At 29.6% G+C, this 26,764-nt stretch overlaps 1 protein-coding gene across 4 annotated transcripts in view; it reads right to left on the bottom strand.

Moving 5' to 3' along the window:
- Positions 1–9,585: 9,585 nt before the first annotated feature.
- LOC118200281 (insulin-like peptide receptor) overlaps positions 9,586–26,764 on the bottom strand; it is a 529,147-nt gene continuing 511,968 nt past the window's right edge. For all 4 annotated transcript variants that reach the window (XM_085818478.1, XM_085818480.1, XM_085818477.1 and 1 more), the window contains 2 exons: positions 23,687–23,821; positions 9,586–20,731 (listed from right to left, as the gene is read on the bottom strand). In XM_085818478.1, coding sequence (XP_085674604.1) covers positions 20,242–20,731; positions 23,687–23,821 — 625 coding nt within the window. In that variant the 3' untranslated portion in view covers positions 9,586–20,241. The remainder of the gene's footprint in view (positions 20,732–23,686; positions 23,822–26,764) is intronic.

Raw genomic sequence — 26,764 nt, 5'->3', positions numbered from 1 at the left:
AATGCATACAAAATTCGGTCTGCTTCATGTACTAGTCTTTGGATCCCGTGCGCAGCGAGGTATTTGTCGAATTTTCCACTTATGTATTCCCCACCATTGTCACTTCTCAAGAATTTGATTTTTCTGCTTTGGAGATTTTCTACCATGCAACGGTACTCCTCAAATTTTTCTAGTACTTCAATTTTGGATTTCATAGGGAATACTGTGGTATAGTGAGAAAATTCATCCGTGAAAGTCACAAAGTAATTTGAGCCTCCAAAGGAAGGGGGAGAAATTTTACCAACAACATCTGAATGTATAACTTCTAGGATGTCTTTAGCTTTTGTACTCGCGGCTTTTGGAAATTTCTTCCTTTTCATTTTTCCCTGAATACAGACTTGGCAAGGTTCATTTACTAATACTGTTGATTTCAGGTTTCTGCCGATAGAGACAATATTTTTTGTTGTACAAAAATGTGGATGACGAAGTCTACGATGCAGCAAGTCGGCACTTTCAGTTTTCGTAACGTAGGCAGTTGCCATCTTTTCTTCGATTATGTATAGTCTTCCTTTTTTCTCACCAGATAAAAGAGTATCTCCATTCTTACCAATCACTTTGGCTTTTCCTTCAGCAAATTCTACTTTTAAGCCTCTTTCTTCAATTCTAGCAATGGATAATAGATTTCCTCCTAGTTCTGGAACATATAGGACATTTTCAATAGTGACGTTTTTTTCTCCAACAGAAAATGAAATATTTCCAATTCCAGTGACCTTTATTCTTTCTGAATTAGCAACTTCAACTTCAGATGTGTACTTCTTAAGGTCTGAGAATTTTCTTTTATCAGAGGTCATGTGTTCTGTAGCTCAACTGTCTAAAATCCACAGATTACTTTTCTTGATTTTTCTTCGTTTGCCAGAAGTGCAATGTTTGTCTTGAGGTCAACTGCAGTTTTGGCACTGTTTTGGTTCTGATATTTACCCTCTTCACAATTTTTAGATATGCGCCCCCACTGGCCACAGCTGAAGCATTTAGTACTTCTTCCTCTGTTAGTTTCTTCTTCAGTTGGCCTTTTAGCTGCATACTTCTTCATGGGTTTTCCAAATGCAAGCTTCTTTTGGTTGGTGGCAAAATCTTTAGTGTGAAGAGCTTGTTCTTCATGATACACTTTGGCTGAACTCTCATTTCTAATTATACGTTTCTCTTTTACAAGTAGCCTTGGTTTCACGATCGTAGTTGCCAGATTTGCTTCATCTTTTTCCAAACTTAGGATGAGCGATTCATAACTTCTAGGCAGTCCCAATAGCATCACCAGAGCCACTTCTCTATCTGTGAATGCATATCCACCATTAGCTAATTTTCTCTGTAAGTCCATTAATCTTGCTAGATAGGATTGGACGGACTCATTTGGCTTCATATTTATGTTAAAGAATTCTCTCATAAGTTGCAGTACATGAAGCAGACCGAATTTTGTATGCATTTCTTTTAAACAGATCCAGGCGTCTCTGGCTCTAATACAATCTCCGATATCATCTAGACATGTTTCTTCAACTATGAGGAATAATAGGGTAAGAGCTTCATCATTCTTTTTCCTCTCCGCTTCATTCATTTCTATTCCATATCCGGGTTCCACTGCTTCCCAACATCTCTTCTGCACCAGCACGGCACGCGAACGGATACACCATGTGTGATAATTATCGCCGTTTAGTTTCGGCATTTTATAATCTTCAGATGTCATTCTGCCAGTAAATGTATCGAGCTAAATTCACAAAAAATATTCTTGTTTACTTTGTCAAAGGATGGTTATCCGCTCACTTCAGATTCACAATGTGGTTAGGCTTCGGTGCGATTTTCAATCCTTGATCATAATGGCGTTTCCTTTTGAGCTTTTCGTGCTGATAACGTGATAAAGTTTGAGTTATTCGTGGGTTAAAGAAACGACATAGTCCAGGTTGAACAATAAAAATATATTGGGAATATTAGGTTACATGGGAACAAGCAACCACAGCAATGCACACCAGATAGGGACTGAATGACAACAAAAACTACTGTTGCCAATTTTCATAAAGAAAATATTGAGACTGGCACATATACACATATTTTTAACATGAGCATCTGTGTATTCGTAGCCTGTCGTAAAACTTCCCCCCTTTTTTTCGGACTTTGAATTCATTCAAAGATCCCTAAGCCGAACGGGAAATCTCTCCTTTCCAAATGTGGTGCCACAAATTCTTTGCGTTTCCGGGACTAGAAGGGCATTTCGACATGGGGTTGGGCAAAGTCCTTTCATGCCACAATTGCTCAACTTACGTCAATGATTTTGAAAGAAAAACATGTATTCTGGAGTTAGCAATTAATACTTACGAATGATTCGCCCTTCCAGCTTATTAGTGTAAAAAAAAAATGAATCCGCTTTAACTTTGCCATTTTGTAATGTCAATCGTGCTTACCTTGCCTCTTGGTGCGACTGCACAGGTTACAAGTATCATCGTTTTTTACATTGTGAGAACTATACATTCAAACATGCAGATTCTTCCTTATTTAATTTCTTTAAAAATAATACAGGGTGAAATTATTTGGTGATAACAATTTGAAAAGTGATACGCCGTTTATAGCGAACCAACGAAATACATGTTATATTAAATTCTAAGAATCATTCATTCACATCAATAAATTCAATTTCAAATTGAATATTAGGACTGATTTTTGGACTTGCGTTTAATGTAAAAGCTAGTAAGAGATTCAATATATGAACAAAATTAAACGCTACGAAATGATATATTATGAAAATTACGAACTGCAAGTAATATACCACTATTTCTCTTAACTTGCAAAGTTCATTCCAAAGTACCAGAATCCTGCCTAGTTATTTCTTTGAATTATACTTAGAAAATATGTCTACTGATTATTCGATCATAAAGCGAATTATACAGAAACAAATTAATATATAAAATAAGTACTTCATAATAAATAGTTACAATTAATTTCCACTTCCACCGCTTTTTTAATTTGGGATTGCAAAAGAAGAAACCCTTCCTTTAGGGGGGTCGCCTTTAATAATTTTCAGGTTTGAGACAAAGGAATAGAAAAGAAAGTTTCCTATTTTTCGCTGACTGCTATCCCTAAACTGGGGTAGGTCATGAAGTTATTATTTCATAGTCGAATGTTGGAATTTTAACTATTGCAAACACTTGAATTTAGCTGTTTCAGGTGCTTTCAAGGCCCCCCTCTCTGTGTCATACAGAGAATTGCATCACTGCACCATATAGGTAGGGGGGGGCCGTTAAAAACTTAAAAGAAAACGAATTCTATTATCTACATATACTTAAAGACTCTAAAGTTAAAAGTAAATTGGAGTGAAATCAAGGCTATTCCTCAACTATATTAATATTAACAATCGTGTAAAAGGGGTTTAACACAAAATCAAAACATATAATTTACAGTAGCACAAATTCAAAAAATAAAAATGAAAAGCAAAAGGGAAAAAATACAAGATAAAAAATATAAAAATAATAATTAATCTTCTTTTATAGAAATTCTAATTTCGAACTCATAAAGGGAAAAAGGCTTAAAGCTTCTATATATATATGTAATGGAATCCATCTTAAAGTTTAAACACGTAAATGTAGTTCAGCAGGACATTTAAAGGGCTCCCTAAGCCTTCGGGCCCCTATGCGACGGCATTCCTTGCATACCCTTATTTACGCCATAAGTGCCCTCATATAAGTCCGACAAATGGAGGTGAAAGAGAATACTGGCCACACTGCTTCTTTTAATTCTACAAAATTATAAGGAGTATAAAATGTATGTAAGTTTTCATCATATACAGAGAATAATTTATGAATAATTTAACTCTGCAGAAAATTTTGCCTATAATGAATTTAATATGGAGAATTAAAGCCGAACTTTCACTTCAACGAAAAAAATAAAAGTACCGTATTCTATTATGATTAAGAAAATATTTGTGTGCGCTATCACAAACACTGTTTTAATGGTGAATTAAAAGCACTGTTTCAAATAATCTAGTTAAATTTTGACAACTTGGATTTTACATAAATTAATTTAAATTTCATTTTTAACCATAATAATTATTACTCTTAAAATTTTTCAGGAAGTCATAGTAGCTATTTTGGATTTTCTGAAAATGTATGCTGTTTTTAAGTGGACATTCGTCTTGTGCGCTTTTGTCATGCAGTTTTCTAACTGGCCGCTGGCTATTCAGGCAGGAAACCATTGCGTTCCTTTTCTAACCCCAGCTGTCTAAAAAAAACAGTTAAAGAGAGGAGAGCCTTGCTTAATTGCTTTATCCCCTATCGAACCTGGGGTGCCAAACAACGGCCTCAGAAGGGAGAGGGTGGCAGGAGAGCAATTAAAGATTGGTCAGGAAAAAACTAAAGAGGATTTTAAATGTTTTTTTGTTAGCTACTAGAAAATAACAATATCTGAAGTTCCGCTTGTAACTGAAGTTAATCTCTTTCTTGCATTTCTTTAGTCTAGTTCTTGAATAACTTTTTATCTCAGGATTTAGTTAGAATTTCAATTGTTTTAAAAATTTCAAAAACTGGAAAACGAAAGAAATTAAATATTTCTTAACCATTTTTAAAGGAATAATTCACTGTTTTTGCAGTAAAACTGCAGAGTGGAAAAATATGCTAGTTCCTGATTCGATACTGTCTCTAACAACTTCTTGGATGAACTAATTAAACATGTTTGTTATATCGAAGCAAAGCCATTGTTTAAAAGTAAAACTATTGAACTATTTCTAAAAAAACTAAATTATTACATATATTAAAATTTACGTAAAAGTAATATTTTTCATTTTAACTTTCATATGGTTGAAAACGCAACCATATGAAAGTTAAAATGAAAAATATAAAAGTTAAACTATTTGAATAATTTTAATAACGAAGGTTTCTGAACTCAAGATCAAGAGGATTTAAAGAACCATGAGCCCAGCGTTGTAGAAAAAGTAATCTTGCACATTAAAAATAATTTTTATTTCAATAAAAAATATTATGTTACTCGATTAACTGTAAACGCTTAAAAAACAGTTCACTTTAATTTACCGTAATTTTTTATATACAAAAACTTTCAATTAAGCAAATTTAAACAGCATTTATAAACTGAATTTGAACTGGAACAATTTTTTTGTGGTTTTTATGCTGTTATTACATGCTGAATATTATTTTGCCTAGATTAAGAATAAGAAACACATAACATGTAAAAATTTATTATTTAGAAAAACTATCAAATTAAGGTCATTTTCTTCACCTCGAAATGTATTGTTTTCCCCTATACGAATTTCACATTCTGTCAACAAAGAAATAGTGGCCACATAACTTGTAGAAGATATTTCTTATAAACTTTGTGTTTTACAGTTTTCTTATAAACCTCGCGTTCACGGTTTTAAAGGATTTTGGTTGCAGATATGGTGGTCTTAGAAATGTGATATTCGGTGGCAATGTTTGTTTGTGTTCACAAAAAATACGGCTTTCTTTCAAAAGGCGAACTCATACAAATGTCGTCAATAGATATAATTCACTATAATTATTTTCTAATGGATAATGGAACTAATTTAATCCAATGTTAATTGGAAACCGGTTATTTACAATAGGGAGATTTAAAAGCACTATAAATGTAATTAAGAGCACTGTAATTTTTCTTTCACAATCAGCTATTATATAAGATTAGCTGCTTTCTGTGTATTTTTCATGTTATATAACTGATATCCATACGTCTCGAACAAAAATACAGCAAATGCAAGACAAATTATTAAAAAATTACAATTTGAAACATTAATACCAATTTTCTATTACCATACATAATACCATTAATGAATGATGAATTTATATTATATGTATACTTAGAATATAAAAATGATGAACTTTGATCCTGATGATTCTATAAATACGTATATATTTATGTAGTTACAAAATTATGTTAGATGTTATTATATGCATAGTTCTGTGTAATCTTCACAATCTCTAATAAAATGCTACATATTTATTACTATAGTTTGAGGTGATTGTACTTAAATTTGTAGATAGGCTGACTTCTAACAGTTGTTTCATCCCCCTTCAAAAAATAAATAAGTAAAATTAAAATTAAAAACACTATTTCAAATCGCTGCAGTTGAAAGATTAAAAGGGTTACATTTGGAATTCATTTTCTGACAGGGTGTCAGCTGACAGTTTTAGTTTATTCAGAAATCTAAAAGAAAATATCTCTAGAAAATCAGCATATTATAATTGTTACACTCAAAACAGCTTTCAATGAGAAATATGTTTAAACTTTGATAATAAGCTCAGTCTATATAAGATAAAATATCTCTTAGCCAAGTTTTCATTGTGCTTAGCTGTTTTAATATTCCTAAACTTAAAAGGAACTAAAAAAATAAACAGAAATAAAATTCAAGTGATTTTAATTAAGAAATTAATAGTTTTAATAATGAAACATACCGTATTTGATGGCATATAAGACACACTTTTTTTCCTAAATTTTGGTCTCAAAAAAGTTACCTGCGTCTTATACGTGAAGGACACAGGTTAACTTTCAATAGTGAATGCTATTTTTAGCCTGCATAAAGGTCTAGACACACATAACTTTTCCTACATCTGCCATAATTATTTTGCGCATGCATGAAATATCTGTCGCCAAAAAGCGGCAAAGCTCGAAGCTGATGTCGAAGTTCGAACAGGTTCAATGGTCACATGAAAGGTCCATATGGAGCCTTTCCTTCTTTGACTCAGCCGATACACGTGTCGGTATCGGTGCTACTCTGTATAAACGTATCGGTATCGGTGCTACTCTGTATAAACGTATCGGTATCGGCGCTTAAAACTATTTGTTTTAAAAAAATACCCTGGAAATTATGACTACAGGAAACAAGAGATTAAGCTATACAATTCAGTATAAACTAGGAGTGTTAAACTACGCCAAAGTGCATGGAAACAGAGCAGCAGCAAGGCATTTCGGTCCATCACCTACCGAAAAAATGATACGTACTTGGCGACTGCAGGAAGATCAACTGAAGACTGCTAAAAAAGAAAACCATAACCTTCGATGCACAGCTCCATCTTGGCCTGAACTTGAAAATGCCATAAAAATATGGGTGATAGATAAGAGAAAATCTGGGATAAGTGTTTCAACTAAAATGATAATCAATGAGGCCAAAGGATTGGCAGAAAAACATGGGAATCAGAACTTTTCAGGGTCTGAGGGCTGGTGCTACAGGTTCATGAAAAGGCAAGGCTTATCAATGCGCACAAAAATAACTATTGCACAGAAAATGCCAGCAGATTATGAAGAAAAAAATACTAGCATTTCATAGGTTTGTTATAAATGCACGCAAGAAAACTTCTTTTGAGCTCAGTCAAATAGGAAATATGGATGAAATTCCACTCACATTTGATATACCATCCAACGACTGTGAGTATTAAAGGATCTAAATCAATAACCATAAAAACCACAAGTCATGAAAAAATCCGATATACAATAGTTCTAAACTATTGCCGTTTTTCATATTCAAAAGAAAAACTTCCAACAGGTGTAATTGTTCATGTTCATCCGAAAGGCTGGATGGACAAAGCTGGAATGAAACTGTGGTTACAGAATGTATGGGCAAGGTGACCTGGTGGACTCTTAAGAAAACCCTCTCTTTTGGTTTTGGATCAGTTTAGTGCCCATAGAACTGAAACCATAAAAATAAGCTGAGAGAATTAAAAACCCAGATAGCTGTCATTCCTGGAGGACTGACTAGTCAATTGCAGCCTGTAGATATATCGGTGAATAAGCCATTTAAGGAAAAAGTGGGAGAACGATGGAACAAGTGGATAGGAGAGCCATGATGCCCTCACACCCTCAGGTAGAATAAAGCGACCCTTTATTTCACAAGTGTGGGAGTGGGTAAAAAGATTTTGGGACAACGTAAAGGCTGAAGTAATTGTTAAGTCCTTTAAGAAGTGCGGAATCAGTAATGCTCTTGACGGAACAGAAGACGACGCATTATTTGAAGAAGGTGATACTAGCGATGACGATATTCTCGTTTTCGATGATGATGATAGTGAAAAGGATTTTTATGGTTTTGAAAGTGATTAAAGTCTAATTTCATGATAGGCAACGTTTCCCTTGAATCTGTGTTTTTTGTTGTTTCTGCTTTATTTTGTATTATGTTTGATTACTTGCAGTTCATTCATTTATTCATTATTGAAATTCACATATCATGTTCAAAATAGCTTGCCGTTTGTTAATTTTCCTTAATAAAAATATGTTTGGTAATTGCATTCAATGATTGTTTATTTGGCTTTTACAAAACAAGAGAACTAAAAGAAACCACATTTTAAGTTACTGTGGTACCACGCTATCGCACGGACTATTGAAACTTTTTTTCCTTGTGTGTGGCCTTCTAAATAAGGGTGCGTCTTATATGCCGTCAAATATGGTAATTATATTTAATCTCAGTCATATTACCTTAAAAATAGCATGTGAGAAACTCCACAATGATATTTTTCATTTTCACATACACATACCAAAGTTAAATAAGTAAATAAATAACAAGATGCAATTTCAGATTTATCATCGAAACGTTACAGCTAATCACTTAATCAGAGAGTAGGAAGTTTGCTTTCAACCTAATAAATTAAACAAATAAAGTAGTGATAAAATATACAAAGAGACATATTCGACACATTAAAATTCAGATCTGAATACTCCATTTATTATAATTTAAATTATAAATACACGGTTTAGTAATAAAAAAGCACAAGTCCCTTTTGATTATGTGCGCTTTCATCGCTGTGGGTATTTGTCACGTGCGCTTTCGTCCAGTGGGCTTTTGTCTGGGAACCAGTGGATATATATATATATATATATTTATAAACTTTTGGGTGCGGCTGATTGCAACCAAAGGGGAGGCGCATATCTACATGGCAGATCTTATAGCAATCCTATACAAAATTTCAACGTTCCGAGGTTACTCGTTTTTGAATTTTGCGAGATACATACTCATGAAAAAATCTCTTCCGAATCCATTTTTTAAATCAGTTTTATAGTTCGTTTGGGGGAGTCCTTTATTTTGTCCTTAAATACAGATGTCATGCAAAAACATCAATAAATTGCATTCAAAAGCGGTCAAAATGTATATTTTCGTTGAAATATGGTTTTTTCGTGATTAAAAAAGACATAATATGTTTGTTGTATTGAACATTTAAATCATATTTAATGTTATAATGTTTAAATTATTATTTAATGTCAATGTTTCAGCTTCAGATATTGGCAATCCACAGCTTCCCCAACCCGAAATTAAATCCTAGCTACAGTCATGTAAGAATGAAGATTTAAAAAGTGACACTAGTAGTAACTGAAGAAATTCAGGTATACAACTAAAGCAGCAGATGTCAGGTTTAAATTAAAGCGCTAATTACAGTTTTTAATAGTCATAAGGAAAGTAAAGAAAATGTATGATAATAGATTCCTTAAAATTATTCATTATCTTGAATCCCAAGATCCCAATTTTATAAAAATTGTATGGTCTACACATGGAAAAATACAATAAATGCATAAATGTTTTTGTGAAAAACTTAGCAAAGATTCAGTGTAAATCAAAACAAATTAAATACAACAAATTTATTTCAGGCTTCTTGCAGTATTACAGGCCTCTTGCAATTTTACACAATATGATGGCACTATATACAACTAATATATACAGATTAGATAAGCTACATGTGTAAAATCAGCATTCATAGCAAATGAATTCTCAAAAATTGTAAATTATGAATAAAAGGTTGCATGCTCTCTAGTACTGATAAGCACTTTTTTATTTAAAATACATGTGAGGTCACTCATAAGTAAAAAATATATTCACAATATATTAATGTCTACTTAAAACACTGGACAATGTGTCATACGCAAAACTGTTAATCAAGTACACTTATGTAGATGGAAATTACTATAAATGTTTCACAAAAAGACATGAAATTTTATATACAGCAATAAGTGAACAAACAGCATTTTAAATTCAAGAAAATAAATTCAGTGTACAATTAATCCTTTGTTTAAATTATTCATTAATAAAATTATTTATACCAATTTATAAATTCATAAAACAGTACAGAAATGCACTTAACATAAGTTACATAAAACATTAATAACAGATACATAAATATTTACAGCAATGAATAAAACATCATGCATAATATGAAACTTAAGTATGAAAACTAATATACATGACTACAGATTTAGAATATATGGGGGGAAATTTGAAATTCAGTCAATACTATATAAAGAAAAATGAATACACTTCATTTTCAAAGATCTAAGAAACCCAAATTCAAATTTTTACAGCAAAAAATAATTATATGATGTATTTATTAACATAAATTATTTTACATTATCCATTAAATAAAAGATTAATGATTGATAAAAATTTTGAAGTTTTATGAATTATACGATTTTAAATTTATACAAGATTTAAGTTCTGTTGGTACATTAAAATTATAAATGAGAAATTTTGCGTGAATGTAAAATAAAATCTTTTTAAAGCACAGTTTTTATTTATCATCTTAGCAAACACAATTTAACTAAAATAACAACATCCCAATACATGAAATTTCATACACAAATTATTAACTAAAATTGTTACATTATTCAAAACTGTAAATACATTACATATTAATTCCAGAATGTTATACAGAACAGTCATTAATTATTAGAATAGACTTTTTAGAGTTAAACAATGTTTAAAAAATGCTAGGTCATCTATCTCAACACAATTATTCATATAAATTATTTTCATGCATATCATACTGTAACTTATATTTGCAAAACAAAGCAGCACACAATAAAAGAGCTGCATTATGCTCTTCTAATCCTGTACTGAGATTAATGCAAGATTATATGACTGGAATATTTAACTGGTTGGGCAGTTTTTCATACCTGAATTTATTTTATTAGACATCCAAGCCTACATTTTGTTTACAATTATTCAGATTATATACACTTTTGTTTATAATCTCCTACCATTATGGCAAAAAACCTAATCTCAGAACATTCATAGCTCTTGGGCTGGATGTACGTAACAAGAAGGTTAGCCTCGAAAAGTCCTCTACAAAAAGCATCTTTCCTATGAAAGATAGCCCTCCCCACGCTTTGCTACAATTATACTTTAAGAAACCTACTAATCTAATGCTGCCATTCTCTTTCAGTATTTAATAACAAAATCATATTTCAGAAATCAACCTTGAAATATTAAAATCTACAAACCACCATCATCTTTTAAATTCAATTGAATTAACATAGCATGCCTTAAGAGTAAATCATGAATAACTAGAAACACACAACAAATGTTTGAAGTCTGCAAATTTCTTCACAAAAGTCTTTTTATGTTGATTAAGCAGTTACAGAAATATATCTTAGAAAAGCCTTGAACTTTGAAAAGAGGGGTAAAAAAGATGCATGTAATATGAAGCTCAATTTTTACGAGATAAAAGGATATCTTCTATAATGCATTAACCTGACAAATAAAATATTTATCTTGACAAAAACAAGGCTTCATACTTAAATATTTAATAAAATATTTAAGTATGAAGCCTTGTTTTTGTCAAGATCAGAAATATATACAAATTCATTTTTAGATAGAAAAATTGAATATTTCAATGCTGTAATCTAGATATAAATTCTTTTTTGCACTGGCTATGACATTTTACCATAAGGCAATTTACAGAAGGTTAACACACACAATTTTTAACAGCATTGCCAATATCTTAAATATATTCTTTATGCTTAAAATCTGGATTAAGGCAAGGCACACAAAGCTATTTGTTTATTTCTATTCCAATTTTTATTCAGGACAGCCAGGGAGATACAATATAAGGATTTCACCTTCCACTGTAAACTTCTCAAGAGATTTACATAAAGAAAAAAATGTAAGCAACTGATATTTTTACACAGTATACGAATGGTAGAGCCATATCAAATAAGGTAATCTGGGATAAAATATTAGAAGATGCAAAATTATAATAAATGAAATACCAATTGGAAAGTGTTAAAATAATTAGGGGTATAACTTTTTTTGAGATTTAATTAAAGTCTGTGAGTACAGCTTTTAAAAACAGCTATACTTTACCTAGGATTTGAATATAAGTGATGTATTAGCTGACCCTTGCTACTACCATTAATACTCATGACTGTATGTTTAAAAATTCAAATTAAATGCCATAATTAATACCTAAAAGACACTCCTTTTTTCCTCAGATTATTTTAAAATAATCAAAGGGTACATAATGACAGAATGTTGCCAGTTATAATTAAACTATACCTATACTTAAGACACAATAACACGCCGAATAAATACTAATTCAGAAGTCAAACAACAAAAATCAGCGTTATATTTACAAAATTTTCACAGGACTAGTTTCGATGGTTTTACCGAACCACCATCAAAAAATATCAGTTGCTTACAATCAAAAAAATGTAAGCAACTGATATTTTTACAAACACAGTATATGAATGGTAGAGCCATATCAAATAAGGTAATCTGGGATAAAATATTAGAAGATGCAAAATTATAATAAATGAAATACCAATTGGAAAGTTTTGCAGCTGAAGATGGTGGTTCGGTAAAACCATCGAAACTAGTCCTGTGAAAATTTTGTAAATATAACGCTGATTTTTGTTGTTTGACTTCTGAATTATACCTATACTTGATGAAGAGTTTATGGAGATGCTCAGGAGACATAATTAAGAGGGCATGTCATGATATAATTAAGAACTTTTGAGTTCTTCACTTTATCAGTAATTGTCTTTAACCTTTTTCTTCAAAACTAATGCGAGCTTCCACTTGCCTTCAGAAAAGAACTAAAACTCAAATATGAATCCCTTTATCATCTTTTAGAGAGATAACTAAAATCAGTAACACTACCACTAATGATGAAACATTAAATGTTGTTAACAAAAACAACACCTGTTTTCTTTATTTACAAATGTGTTATACATACTGTATTGTAATTTAATGTCTCTTAGTGATGTGAAACACCAAACTATTACCTTTTCATACTAATAAATAAAACCAATCATGACTACAGTGCTTTCAAACTTTTAAGCAAATATGCATTAAGCGCTTGCAAAAAGAATCTGCTTTCCAGTTAACGAACCTCAGTATCTATTAAATGGATTCTTGGTGAAATTATTTGATCCTAAAACTTATGATGCTGCTCCATGCAGTATAAATAGCAATATAAGCAATACACAATTATTTCTAAACTTTTATTTTTTTATTTCAAATTGTATATTAATGGCACTTAATTAGTGGTAATTATCTACTAATTATCTAATTTAATTAGATAATTAGTGGAGGCTGACTGCTAATCCAAAACCGAGGACATAGGTTTGATTTCTACATTATGCTTGTCTGTATGCAGGGCTCCCAAGTTTTTTTTTTTTTTTTTTTTTTTAAATTGTCATCTGGGTTAATTTTTTTTTCCCTTAATAAATATCTATCTGGATTTTTCAGTAATTTTTAATCTTAAGTCAAAATTTATTTTATTTCTTGTAAATGCAGTAAAATTAAATAACAGTTTACAATTTCCTTAATATTCTATTCTAGCAAGACTCATAATAATCTGTATCATTTCAAAGGTATTCAATAATATAATTTGTAACTTTGAATAATATGAATAAAATATTACAAATGTAAAAAGATTTCAGAGATTTTACACTATAATTTTTATTCATACTATAAATTTGTTACATTGAGCAATAAGAAGTCATCTTTTGTATAAAGTCTTGGTGACCATTCATGGGGTTATTGCATTATTTGGTGTGATTTTTACATTTATGCATGTGCTGTACACAATGATACAATAATTTTAAAATGAAGTGACTATTATGTTAATGGATTATGCTTTATTTTTTTATTTTATAGAACATTTTTAAATAATACAACTACTAATTAGCCATACCCACAATGTCTGAAACTTGTTCCCTAAACAGAAAGATTAATAAATAGTGCTAGACTCAAAATTTTAGATATGAATGATAAGAAGATCTGGAATTAAAGACATACCTTTACCATTACTGGTTGAAAGAAAACAGTAATGGTAAAGGTATGTCTTACTGTATCTGTTGTAAAATGAATAGCATACAAAAATATAGTTAAACATACAAAAGCGCAAATATTGCTACGACAACTGACAAGTTCAAAGTTAGACATATTCTTCACAAAGTGTAAACCTATGGAGAAAGAAGAAACAAGCAAATGTGGAGTTAACAACTGCTACACTAATTTCTAAACATAATTATTCCATCTGTGCAATGTGATGCAGGCAGATCTTTTGCCTGGAATTGAACCCATGTTGAACTATCAGTGTTCAATGATTTTACTACTTGGCCCCTGTTGGGCATCCTGTGGAAATGTAATCAAAATTATAATGGAAAAATTGGATGTGTTATTCTTTTCAGTCTCAATCAAAAATGAATAAAACGGATACTGGAGAGAATATCTGCAATACTAATGATACCAAAAAACGAAGTGTATGTACTGTAGGAGAATAAGCTGCCTGAACAATGAAGTTCAATCTGAGGACTTCAGATAATATTAACTTCATTCAATGTTTTTAATTGAGAATAAAAATATTCTTAGTTTTTTCATAAAAGATGAAGTCAAGCTAGTTCAGACTCATCTAAGCAATGCAATAAATCATAAACCTCTGAATAATATATATTTCAGACACCATTGTTTGGCTTTATTAAATTCAACATTACTTGTGACAGTTAAAACAGGTTTAAAAATCACTGTTTAATAAAATTTCTTGTTGAACTCAGTATGCTAATCAGGAAGAGATTTTCTCTAAATGATAATGAAATTGTTGCTAGTCTCTGTTCTTGATCCAGTAGTGGGACATGATCATGCCAAATCGCCATACTGAATTCTGCATTAAGCAATGCAGTTCCCAGGCTTGTTTCTCAAGACAAACTAGACCTTCATGATAAATGGAGATCTCTTTGTTTAAATCAAGCTTCAGATCTCTCTTGCAAAACAATCTCCAAGTTTTGGTATTTGCTATATAATGTAAAAGGTGCTTTTAATAGTTCTAAATATGAGATTTTATCTATCTATTTTAACTCACTCTTCATAGAAAGAAATATCCTCCCAAGTTAACCATATAAAAACAAAAGTCATGAACTCGCTTTAATCGAGAGCTGTGAAAAACCACTTTAGGCAAAACAAGCAATAAATAGATATCTATTTAAAATTGCTATATATGAAAACCTAAATTAAAATTGGCTTTTACCTGTTTTAATTTAGGTTTCCAACTTTCTTCTTCACATCTTTAAGTTTTATCTTACTTGTGTCGCTATATTATAGAAAAGTAAAACTTTTCTCAAGAGGAAGTAGGGTAGACATTTATATGAATGACTCCACATATATACAAAAAATATTAAGCAGGGGCCAATATAAGCTTTTTAAAAACATCAACAAACTATAGGAAGAAATCCATTTATTTATAGCATTGAATTTACAAACATTAACATAACTAATAATTAAATGCAAAATTTATGGGGGAGGGAATCTTGTAAGTGACTAGCATGTTGATACATGTTAAATTGAAAACATTTTGGCAACAACGCTTTTCATAATAAATAAATTAATGGACCTTCTTGCAGCATAAGAATGAGTACAATCATTTACTGAACTGAGATGTGAATTCTTCTTCTTAAACAGTATGGGTTTAGATTACAAATCTGAGCTTCTTGCCTACTTTGTTGAATTCTATAACTATTGGTTAGTCATAATTTCAGCATGACTATATATAACATCTTCAGTACACTGCTAATATCGTTTCAAACAGACTATAAAAACTTACAATAATTTTTTAAAGTAATATTTATCATTATGTCTGGAAATGAGAAGCATATTTAAATCATATATATATATATATATATATAAGTTTATTACAAATGAAAGTTTTTTGAAACAATTTAGATTCATATAATTTATTGATAAAATAATTTTGTATAAAAGTTTAGTAATAATAATAAAATTCTAGAGCTTAAGAAAATGGCATTTTGCATATTAGAATGAGTATGAATAGTTGAATTTGTTCTAAGATAGTGGTTCTCAACCTATTTTGCCTTATGCACCTCTTTCATCACTGCTAGAAGATCATTCCTCCCCTTTACTTTCCAAAACTCGAAAAATACATATACACATACTTAGATTATTTTTTAATGTGTTTTATAAATTAGAAAACAAGTATAGAAAATATTGACAAACTCAAAATCTTGAACAAAAGTAGTTTTTTATATTTATAACCTATAACTAAATACTTAATAACTGACCGTAATAAGAATAATAAAAAGCTGATTACATTCCCCCCTGGTTCAGAACCCCTGTTTAAATATATTAAAACAAGGTAAATAAAATTGTATAAAGTTACAATTTAAACTATTATTTGATTGAAATTATTAATATATGAAATTCAATAATCAAGAATTAGCATTTATGTTATATAAGCAAATAATACTGCTTAACTTTTAAAAACTTTTATGTTTGAAATTAAATCACACTACTGCAAATCACTTTCTTTCCTTATTTAAAACTTCAAAAATGTATCAAATTATAATAAAATAATGCACAAAATGATCTATTAAATGGTCTCTCATATCAGAGCAATTTTTTTAACATGCAATAAAAAAATTGATTAAAATAAATCTGCCAGTCATTCCATATATTTTGCTCTTTATCCTTTACCTCCTTCCCCTTACAAAAAAAATTACCCACTTTACCATCAAGATGTCAAAAATTACAATTCATTTTTTTGCAGGATGTGAATGCTCATCACTGAAAAAGACTGATTAAACTCCATTTAATGATTTTTGAAAACATTATTTAATATAAGTTATTTTTGCTAAATTGCACATTAAATGAATTCAAAACTATTTTTTATCTTCTTTCTTAGGCTATTATTTTCTCAAATATTATATAATAATTTGTTGAGCTTATAAAATGTGGTTTTTAACCATTTACAAGAGATATGGGAGTAAATAGCATAATCATAATTTTTTTACTTATGTAATGGTACTTCAACAGCCAAAATGCCAAAAAGCACATAAACAAGAAAATGCTTTTAGAAGGATAAGAATTGTATGCTTTAGTAGCAAGGAGTTACACAATCAGTGCAACGACTTTTTAATTAATTTTCAGAACAATTATTAATGCAAAAGAATTTTCTTTTGCCTTTTAATCTGAATTTGTAATATTTACAAACACAAAGCTATAAATATGTAATACTATCTCAAATAACATTCAAGTAAAAAATGAAGTACGTAAAACTTTAAAAACAAAATAAAAATTAAAAAAAAAAAATAGAAAATAGTATATTTTCCTAATGCATATACTGAAGAAAACTAGCTGCAACAAATAAAAAAGGTGAATAAATGCCATTTGGTATAGAAGGGAAAATAATAATTTACTACAATGCATATATATTTTAAATCTAAAAATTTAAGTTATTTTTGCTAAATTGCTTCACAGGTGCAGAAGACATTAATAAAAAAATCCACCTAAGATTTCTAGTTCTTATCTTTTACATTTAAAGTATAATTTTGAACAATTTTCTTTTTACCTGAGTAATGAAAAGCAATGTGCTACTGGATATAAACAAATAGTCACATTAATAGCATAACATAGTCATTCAACAAGCACAAACATTTCCTGTTTCATTTAACTTAGATTTAACATAGTATTATCTTGCATGTAATAAAGATATTAAGATCTGATTGAAGGTGACACATAGCCACATTTAAGACAACAGTTTTACATTATGTTCATGCAAAAAGCAACATTTTTTCTTCACACTTTGAAAACAATATATGATAAAAATTTTTATTTTGTGAAACAGTCACCTTAAAACCTTTCTGAATCCCATCTTATATCAAATAAAATTTATAAAATAACATAATAAAATGTACGGTCAAATCCTCTTTAGGTTTGTAAAATTTAAATGTACCAGCAAAATGCTTTCAACCAACTAATTCCAGAACAATAGGATTCAAACTGAACCCTATTATTCTTAGCAGGCCTCAAACTGAGGCTTCACTGAATACCGGAAACACAAAAATTTTGTTATAAATAAAAATTAAAAACTGCATGGAATACAGCTTAAATTAAAGAAAACAATAGTTCAAAAATTTTTTTTTGCCTACAAAAGGGATCCATCTAAAGAAGATTCAAAAGATACAAAAATAGAAACTTCTTAATTTATATAAAAGAATACAATGAAAGTAAAATAAGAAACTCAGGCAGTGTTTCAAATTAGATTCACAACTCAACTATGCATCAAGCATATATAAATAAACTGAAAAATGGCAACTTCAGATAAACTAAGTTGCTAAGAAAAATACTAATTACTTTGGCTTTTTGGTTAGCTATAGCACAAAAAGTATAATTTTTACCTGGAAAAGTTTATAAAAACTACAAACAATAAAACCTTTATGTAACTGTCACACACACACACACACACACACACACACAAAAAAAAAAAAAAAAAAAAAAAAAAAAAACTATTGTTTATAAAAAAATGGCAAACATATTGGCTATCCAAATAATAATAAATAAGAGATTACTGTTGCTAACTTTTTTTAACCTGTATTTACATATCCTCAGAAAAAGAAAACTACTTTTAAACTCAATCTGTTACAAAATGTTACAATAATTTGTAACACAATACAGTTTTTATAGTTCATTGCACATCTTGCAGGTCCGAGTGAAAGATTTTTTGTTACTTTCTTAATTATCTGCACCTCCCAATGAGAGTCATGAAATAGTTGGTAACTTTGCAGAGGATGCTTGGGAATTTTTACATTTATTTCAATGATGCATCTAGGGCTGCATATTCATTAAAATTTAAACATTTTTCAAGAAATTCTGTCATTTTTTGGTGTTGTTTTCTTTTAATGTCTACAGTTCTCAGCTAGGAAGGGCAAATTGTGACAGAGAATTGAACAAAAGTGGCATTGTGCCACTATAACAATCACCAAAGAACAGTTGGCACTTCAATGTACATTCCAATGTAATTAATCAAAATAAAAAAGGGCAAATTCCACTGTTCCATTATAACAAAAACAAATGTGTTCAAAAGAAATACTAATAAAAGAATGACCTTGCATTTTAAAAGTGCATTGGGGATGTGGTGCATTGCCTCATCAATACTTTTCCATAGCTTTTTGGTGGGGGTGCAAATAATCAGAATTACCAATTTTTTGAAAAGACTAGCTTTTTAGCTTCTAGTACCTCTTTATATGCCAAATTTACAATTACAGAAGTATTCTACTGCAATGATTAAATTTTTAAAGGCTATTTGACGCATTAACATTATTTTCTGAATGCATGTTTTGTGCATACAGGTTTGCTTAAATTAAAAATTATCTCACCTTTTTTAATTATCCCCAAAACAGGAAAATTTTTACAGTAAAAATTTTATTACTTCCTTTGAAAGCATTTTAAGTTCAGTAACAAGGCAGCTAAATGAACATTAAAACTCTCTATGAATTAGATGCACAATTAATGAAATATATTTGCAGACTTTCATTTGAACATTTCATTTCATGGGGGGTGAAAACTTTATAAATAATGATAGTTATTTTTATCTTCTTAAAAATAACATGAATATAGGATATTAATGGATATACTTTGCATGAAAAAAGGAAAATTAATAAAATAAAATAGCACAGTACACTGGGAATGTATTATTTTAAAAATCTTGGGCTGGTAATGGAAGGAAGACACATCAACTTTTCTTGTTCCTAATGGTCTGCTTTAAAGACTTCCAGACAAATAATAAAAAAAAGCATAAATAATAAAACAATAGCTGAACATTTTTGTAGAAAACAAGATTATTTATCTATTAACTTTGTCCTGGAATCAATGTATGAGACAAATACTGTACAAGATCATAAATAAAATCTTTGCATATACACATGTACACATATACGTATATGTTAACTTACCCATTCATGTATATATATACATGTACATGCATATACACATAAAAGATATATACACATATCACAAATACACATAGGCAATTCTATACAAGTCCAAGGAAGTTAAAATTAACAAACATTAAAGATATTTACAAGATTAACGCGTCCAATATTCTATGTACCATAACAGCACCAAATGTCAGCACATACAGGATGCAACTTAAATTATTTCAAGCACCTTTGCACTTCCATAGCACTGAGAAGACATACCAGCCGAGGTGGCAATCAACACATAGTAGTTCGACCTGGTAAGAAAGAGATGTGCCCATTGGCTATGCTTCCATTTGAAGCACTGCTAATTTTACTCCCCTTACTATCATCAGATGAAGTGACAGACATGCCTTTGCTGCCATCATTGGAATGAACACTATAAGCTCTGTTCTCACCCCTAATAGCCTCTTGGTGGTAGCTGTCCCCTTGGCAATTCACATGAGAAATGTCCCTGGTAGGGGGAAAGAAAGCAATTTCTGATTCATCATCAGAATCCTCTCTAGAGTTTTGTGTGTCCATCCATTGAGTCCTCATGGGTGTGGAGGCTGTGGCAGAATCACAAAGTTCATTTTCTTTGGCGCATGTTTCTTGTCGTTGAGTAAAATAGAAGGACACTTCACGGAATTTATTTTGGTTGATATCTGGGAGAAGCATGTCTATTAATTCTATGAATGTTGGCCTTGCCTTTGGGTTCTTATCCCAGCACAAATCCATTATAGCATACCTATGAAAAATAAAATTCAGTATACTACAAAATCACAACTTCAGATTTATTTTTTATGTCAGGTATACTCAGATATATCAAGTATACTTGACATAAAAATATTACAAGACTGCAATATCGAAAATCCTGAATATTATTATAGAGAGAAAGTCTGATAAAGTTTCAAATAATTCAGACTATTAAATATGATGCTTACACATATATTTTTAAACAATTTTGTTAATGAAGCAAAAAGTATTATTTCTTTCAATCTCTTAAAATTAATTTCTGTTTCACTGTATAATTTCAAAATGTTAAGATTGTTGTTTAACATTTAAAAATAACAATAATAATAATAATTTGCTAGATTTAGTTTGTCTTTCACTTAAGGGGAGTATATTTTTCTCTGCTAACAACTGAAAATTCAATATGATCAGCAAGTGAACTTAACGTAGACAGTGCTTTTTACTTAACCTTTCAAATATTAAATTTAGAATTTGAAGTATGCATATGAAGAGGTGGTGGAGATGAGGAACTGCTAATCAGAAGAAAATGTTTCATGGAATGTAGAGTTTTGTTAAGCTGTCCAGATTTTCAATACATTATCCTAAAATATTTACTAATAGGATCCGTTTTGAGAGGTATTTTCTGATAAAATTTTACATGCATTTTTGTTTAATAAGAATGAATAATATTTAACAATTCGCATAGCATCTAATCTATCAGTATTTAGTGATAGTAATCATTGTGTGTAATATCACCCATATAATTAAATGCACTTTCAACAGGAGCTTTATTGAAGGAAGATAAATATTAAGACATCTTAGATCTTTAGACACAACCCTACCATTACATTTCAGATGTCCATATGATGTCTCTTCCAATGAATGCTAATGAGTTTATTCAGAAATGTAAATTGTGTTAAGCTAGCTTGCTTTGGATTAACCCAATTATTGAAGTTCAAAGTCGATCCAATACTGCACTACAACTTCTGTAATTATTACAGTTTATGTGCTGCTATTTTTGAGTCCCAATTAAGATCACACCATTCAAACTGTACTGAATTGGTTAAAAATGTGATGCAGGGGACAACACCAGCACAAAATGACAGTTCCACAAGTTTGGTCGGATAAGTAGCATGACCTTTCACATGAACTTTAATTTGGTTTTTAAAAGTTTTATATAAGCTCTGAATGATATATTTCTCCCCCCCCCCCAAAAAATGAAAAAGGTGATGAGTCTATATTTCACAAATTCAGAAATTTAGGATTTGAAAAAATAAAAAGTACAGAATTCAATTTTCATACAAATAATTTATAAGTTTTCAAATCTAAAAAAAAAAAAAAAAAAAAAAAAAAAACACTTGATATATTATATAATAATATTCTCATGAAGTTCTGTTCTTTTAAAAACCATAATCTAATAATTACACAAAAAATTCATTAAGGTAAAATATTTTTCATTTTAATTTATGCATATAATGTCACAAATGGGCTGTGTCAGAATACTTAAGTCTATTGGCATTTTCTAAAACACAAATTCTATATGATTCTGTGAATATGATTTCCTTTTAAGAAAAAATTCATATTGATCAATACTTTTCATGATACTCCACACAGAATTACTTGTTACATATATTATTGCTGCCTGAAATCTTTTTGTAAACTAATGTTTTAATTACATACAAATGCAAACATTTGTTCTTCAGTTTGTGCACAATCACTAAATATGATCTCAAAACTTTAAATATTTTAATAAATTTTTGTAGTACAATGGTCACATTTTTTGTATTTCATTTTTAAATTTTAGACTATCTAAACAGTAAATTTCATAAATTTTATGAAAATATAATTTTTATTTAAAAAGTGCCAATAAAAGAATAACAGCACCTCATAAAACATTTTTGAGAAAAAACATTTCTGAGAACTTACATGTCATCCCATTGGCTTTGAAACTATTGCTAAGCAGCGTGATTTAGTACTATTTATGAATAAATGTGACACAACAACACACTCATAACATCTGCGCTTTTGTTTGATGTAAGACTGATTCTTGATATGCCACCTTTTGCTTTTATTGAATAACATTATAAATTGACTGTTATTGCCATACTTTTTCCCATTTGGAAAAAAAAAAAAATTATTAAATTCAGAACATGTTTTCCACAGATAACAAGCAGTGGATTTTAATGTTATGGGATCTTCCCATAAAAAAGTCTATTAATGGACACAATATGGTCAGCTGAATATGGCTGACCAAACAATAACAGATTCGAACAATTACCTGCAGGAAGTTTGTACACATAGCATTATAAGCAGAACTTCTGGAAAGATCAGAGGGATTAACAAAATAATAGAAATCAACAAAAGTCTTTTTATGAAGTGGGTTGCATATTAATTGTTTATTCAGAATCCTGTAGAATTCTGAAGAAGCATCAGCCCCTTCAGAATTCCGTAGGAAAGACTGATGCAACTTTAATGAGAATCTCTGTCAACTTTCATTGTAAATGTGATAATAATACACAAGTACCTATTTGTGTAAATACAAGCATATAATCTACAATAATCTATAGTGAAAATAAAGGCTGCATAAGTATTTTTGATTAAGAAGATATAAGAATTTTAGATTAAGAAGTTAATGAAGTAATAGTCTCCTTTTTTATATAGAAAAAGTATTTATCATAATCTGATTTATATATTTATGCAAAAAAGTTTACAAGTCAAACATGTGTGAACACTGTCAAAACAAAACATGAATTAAAATTTAAAAATTGCAATATATGTATTTACTGAAAGTTTTTTCATAGTAAATCAGTCAGTTAACTGTTACTAAAGCAAACAGGATATTAAAAGATTTTTCTGTTGCTTAGCAATGAACTTTTAATGCGAGATTATATGCAAAATTATTCAACACATTCAGAGAAAATAATTATAAGATTAAGCAAAACAAATGGAAAAAAATTAATGATAAACATACAATTTTTCTGGGCAGTTTTCTGGTTTTGACATCTTCCCACCAGATATAACAAACTGAAGAACTTGCTCATTTGCTAATCCTTGGTATGGCTGAGAAGCTAAAGTTGCCATTTCCCACAAAACAACACCGTAAGACCTACAAGAAAAATGTTTTCATTATTTTCTTAAATTTTTATTCCCAGCAAAGAAAAGAATTCCAAGCATCTGAACTAACTAATCATACCTCATCTGCTTTTTTAAAAAAGCAGATAATTAAATAGAAAGAGAAATTTAAAACTTAAAATCAAGTAAAATATGAACTATATTTCGAGGACAATCAGACTATAGTCCTTCTTCTTCAGGAGTAAAAAGCTTCAGTATACCTAGGTAAAAAAATAGAATTCTGGAGGGGAGGGGTTGAAGTAGACAGAGTTTCGTCTTATTGCCCTTGAAACTGATACAGTTTTATTTAAAATCTACGACAAAATAAGTCTGCTGTTTTGCCTTATTTATTAATCTACAGATAATTAAATTCTCCAGTGCTCCAGTATGATGTATTTACCCCAATGAAAGAAATTAAGAAAGAAAATATTTTCTTTTTTTTTTTCTTTTTTCCATTTCTGTAAAGATTATACAGTAAAAAAGAGAAGAATATTCTTATTATTATACAGCAAAACACAGGACACACAGTCTTTTTCAAATTAAACAATGAAACTGCTTTACATCTGCCTAAACATATACTTGATTTCTGTTACAACTAAATTAATAATAATAAAAAAAAAAATGTGTAAGCCTGAAAGTTAAGTTAAGAATACTCTTTTGTTTTTAACACACTAAAATTAAACAAATAAGTTAGCTTTATACCTAAGGAGAAACATGTACAAACAACTGCCACTCAACTAAATTTAAAAAACTGTATCTTTTAGAATAATAATAAAATTAACAACATATTATTCTAATCAGAATAATGAAAGTTAATGGGAAAATTTTATTATAGGTTGCATATTCTTTTAACACATATATCATTCTAATGCCAGATACATTCATCTATATAAATGGAATAACTATAAAAAATCTGCTATTCTGTATATTATCTTTTCATGTGATTTAACTGACAAAAACATGAATACAGGTTAATAAATTAACTACATACTTAGTTTTACTTGGCTTAAAAACAACAATAAAATTTCCAAACAACTTCTAAAATTTCCATCCAGCTGACTGGTTTTGAATATGAAGAAATTCTATTATACATATTTTAAAACTATAATTTTACAAAAGAGTTAAAATACAGAAATATACTGTAGGAATAATTTCTGGAAATTATGTTTTCAAAATATGGATCATATAGAAACCTAAGCCATATTTAAGAATCTTTTAATATAAAATTCTTTCTAGTTTCTTCATATTTTCAAATTCTTTCTAGTTTCTTTATATTTAAGCTTATAAAATAAATTACACTTTTTTTTCAAGTGCTATAATATTAAATTTACAATATAAGTTTTAAACTCTTGATGCATTATAGTATTATTTACTTTAAATGCACTTATCCTTTTGATGTCTCTTACAAACTCATATAAAGAAAAAGAAATTTTAAACTTTTACATAAGTGCCAAATACTTGAAATTATTACATACTGTTACTTTCTTCTATATCACTGCATGACATAAAGAAAGAGTTGCATAGTTAACATGTAGGAAGCATTTAATGGTCAAGTGAAATTATGCTTGTTCGTCAAAATTCTTCTATGATAAATTCATTGTTGAGAGAGATGAAAGGAAATTTCAGTACATAAATATGCTTTTTAATATGAAGTACATATATGCCTTCTAAATTTTTCTATAATACATTAAGTTACATTTCTATAATATTCAATTATATACTTAATAATTGGAGCAATTACATCAAAACTCGCAATGTTTATTCATATCCCTTCTTCCGAAAAAATATCTTCAACAGTTCTCCAAAGTATCAAAGGCCTTTTAATTTAAGAAAAAATGTATTCCAAACAAGATTTAATAATGCAACTAAACACTTGGCTAATTTATAAAATAGCTAATGATTTGCCATTTAATTTTAAAAGGACTCCAATTCTATAAATTTCAAATGACCTTGGCATATGAAAACCTGCTCTAATTTTCATTTTTTAAATGTCATTCAACACTAAGAAATCCAATATTTAATCATTTCCCTACTTTGAATTTTCAAATCATGACTATCTTTCGCCTTTAACACAGTTAAATTAATGCATTTCTCCCTATATCTTCAAATTAAAATAACTCTGGAATGAAAAGACTAGAGAAACAGGTTTCCTTATTAACAAGTACCATAAACTCAATATTCTTTACCATTTTGATGAATTAAAATGAACAACTCAAACTTTTCAACTACTTGACTATGTGCACTTAAACTAGATATGTCTATTTTTTGACCAAGTGGAAATATGCACACAAGTTATTTTAACACAATTTGTACAAGCATCTGAAATAATAACGTATATTCGCAGAAAACTTTTCACAATCAATGATTAGTATTAAGATATAAATATCTAAAAAGGTACCAAGCTATAAATATATAAAATGCGATAAGTATGCATGCAAACAAGAGTTAAATGGTTTACAATAACAAAAATGAGATTACATCATTTAAATGTATCAACAATTTGCCATATCCTTACAACAAAAATTTAAACATAACCAAGAAATAAAACAATCTTCAAAATATTTTATAGTACGCAAATAAGAAATTTTCAATACATTTTTTTAATCAGCATACATCTGTAAGTTATTCCAAAAACATTTCTGGATTAATATGTAGATCCTAAAGCGAATGAATTTATTTTCTCTCTTCCTTATTTTAAAAGGCTATTTCTATAATACATCTTAACATTTAGTAAAATAATTTACAGTATATTATATACTTATATGTAGTAACTTGCATTTTAATACCTTGTTTATCACTCTGTTGAGTGCATTTGATCTGCTAGGCACAGTTCGAGCACTTTCGTTTGCCCCGCCTCCTTTAAACATCATCACTCCTTCTCCATTCATTTAGCTTTCCTCCTTTAGTGCCACTGGCAGTTGTAAGGCTACTCAGTAAA

Source organism: Stegodyphus dumicola, chromosome 6, assembly GCF_044657685.1.
Source record: "Stegodyphus dumicola isolate Sdum_Otavi_A_Nest chromosome 6, ASM4465768v1".
NCBI lineage: Eukaryota > Metazoa > Arthropoda > Arachnida > Araneae > Eresidae > Stegodyphus > Stegodyphus dumicola.
This window is presented reverse-complemented; position numbering and strand designations above follow the sequence as displayed.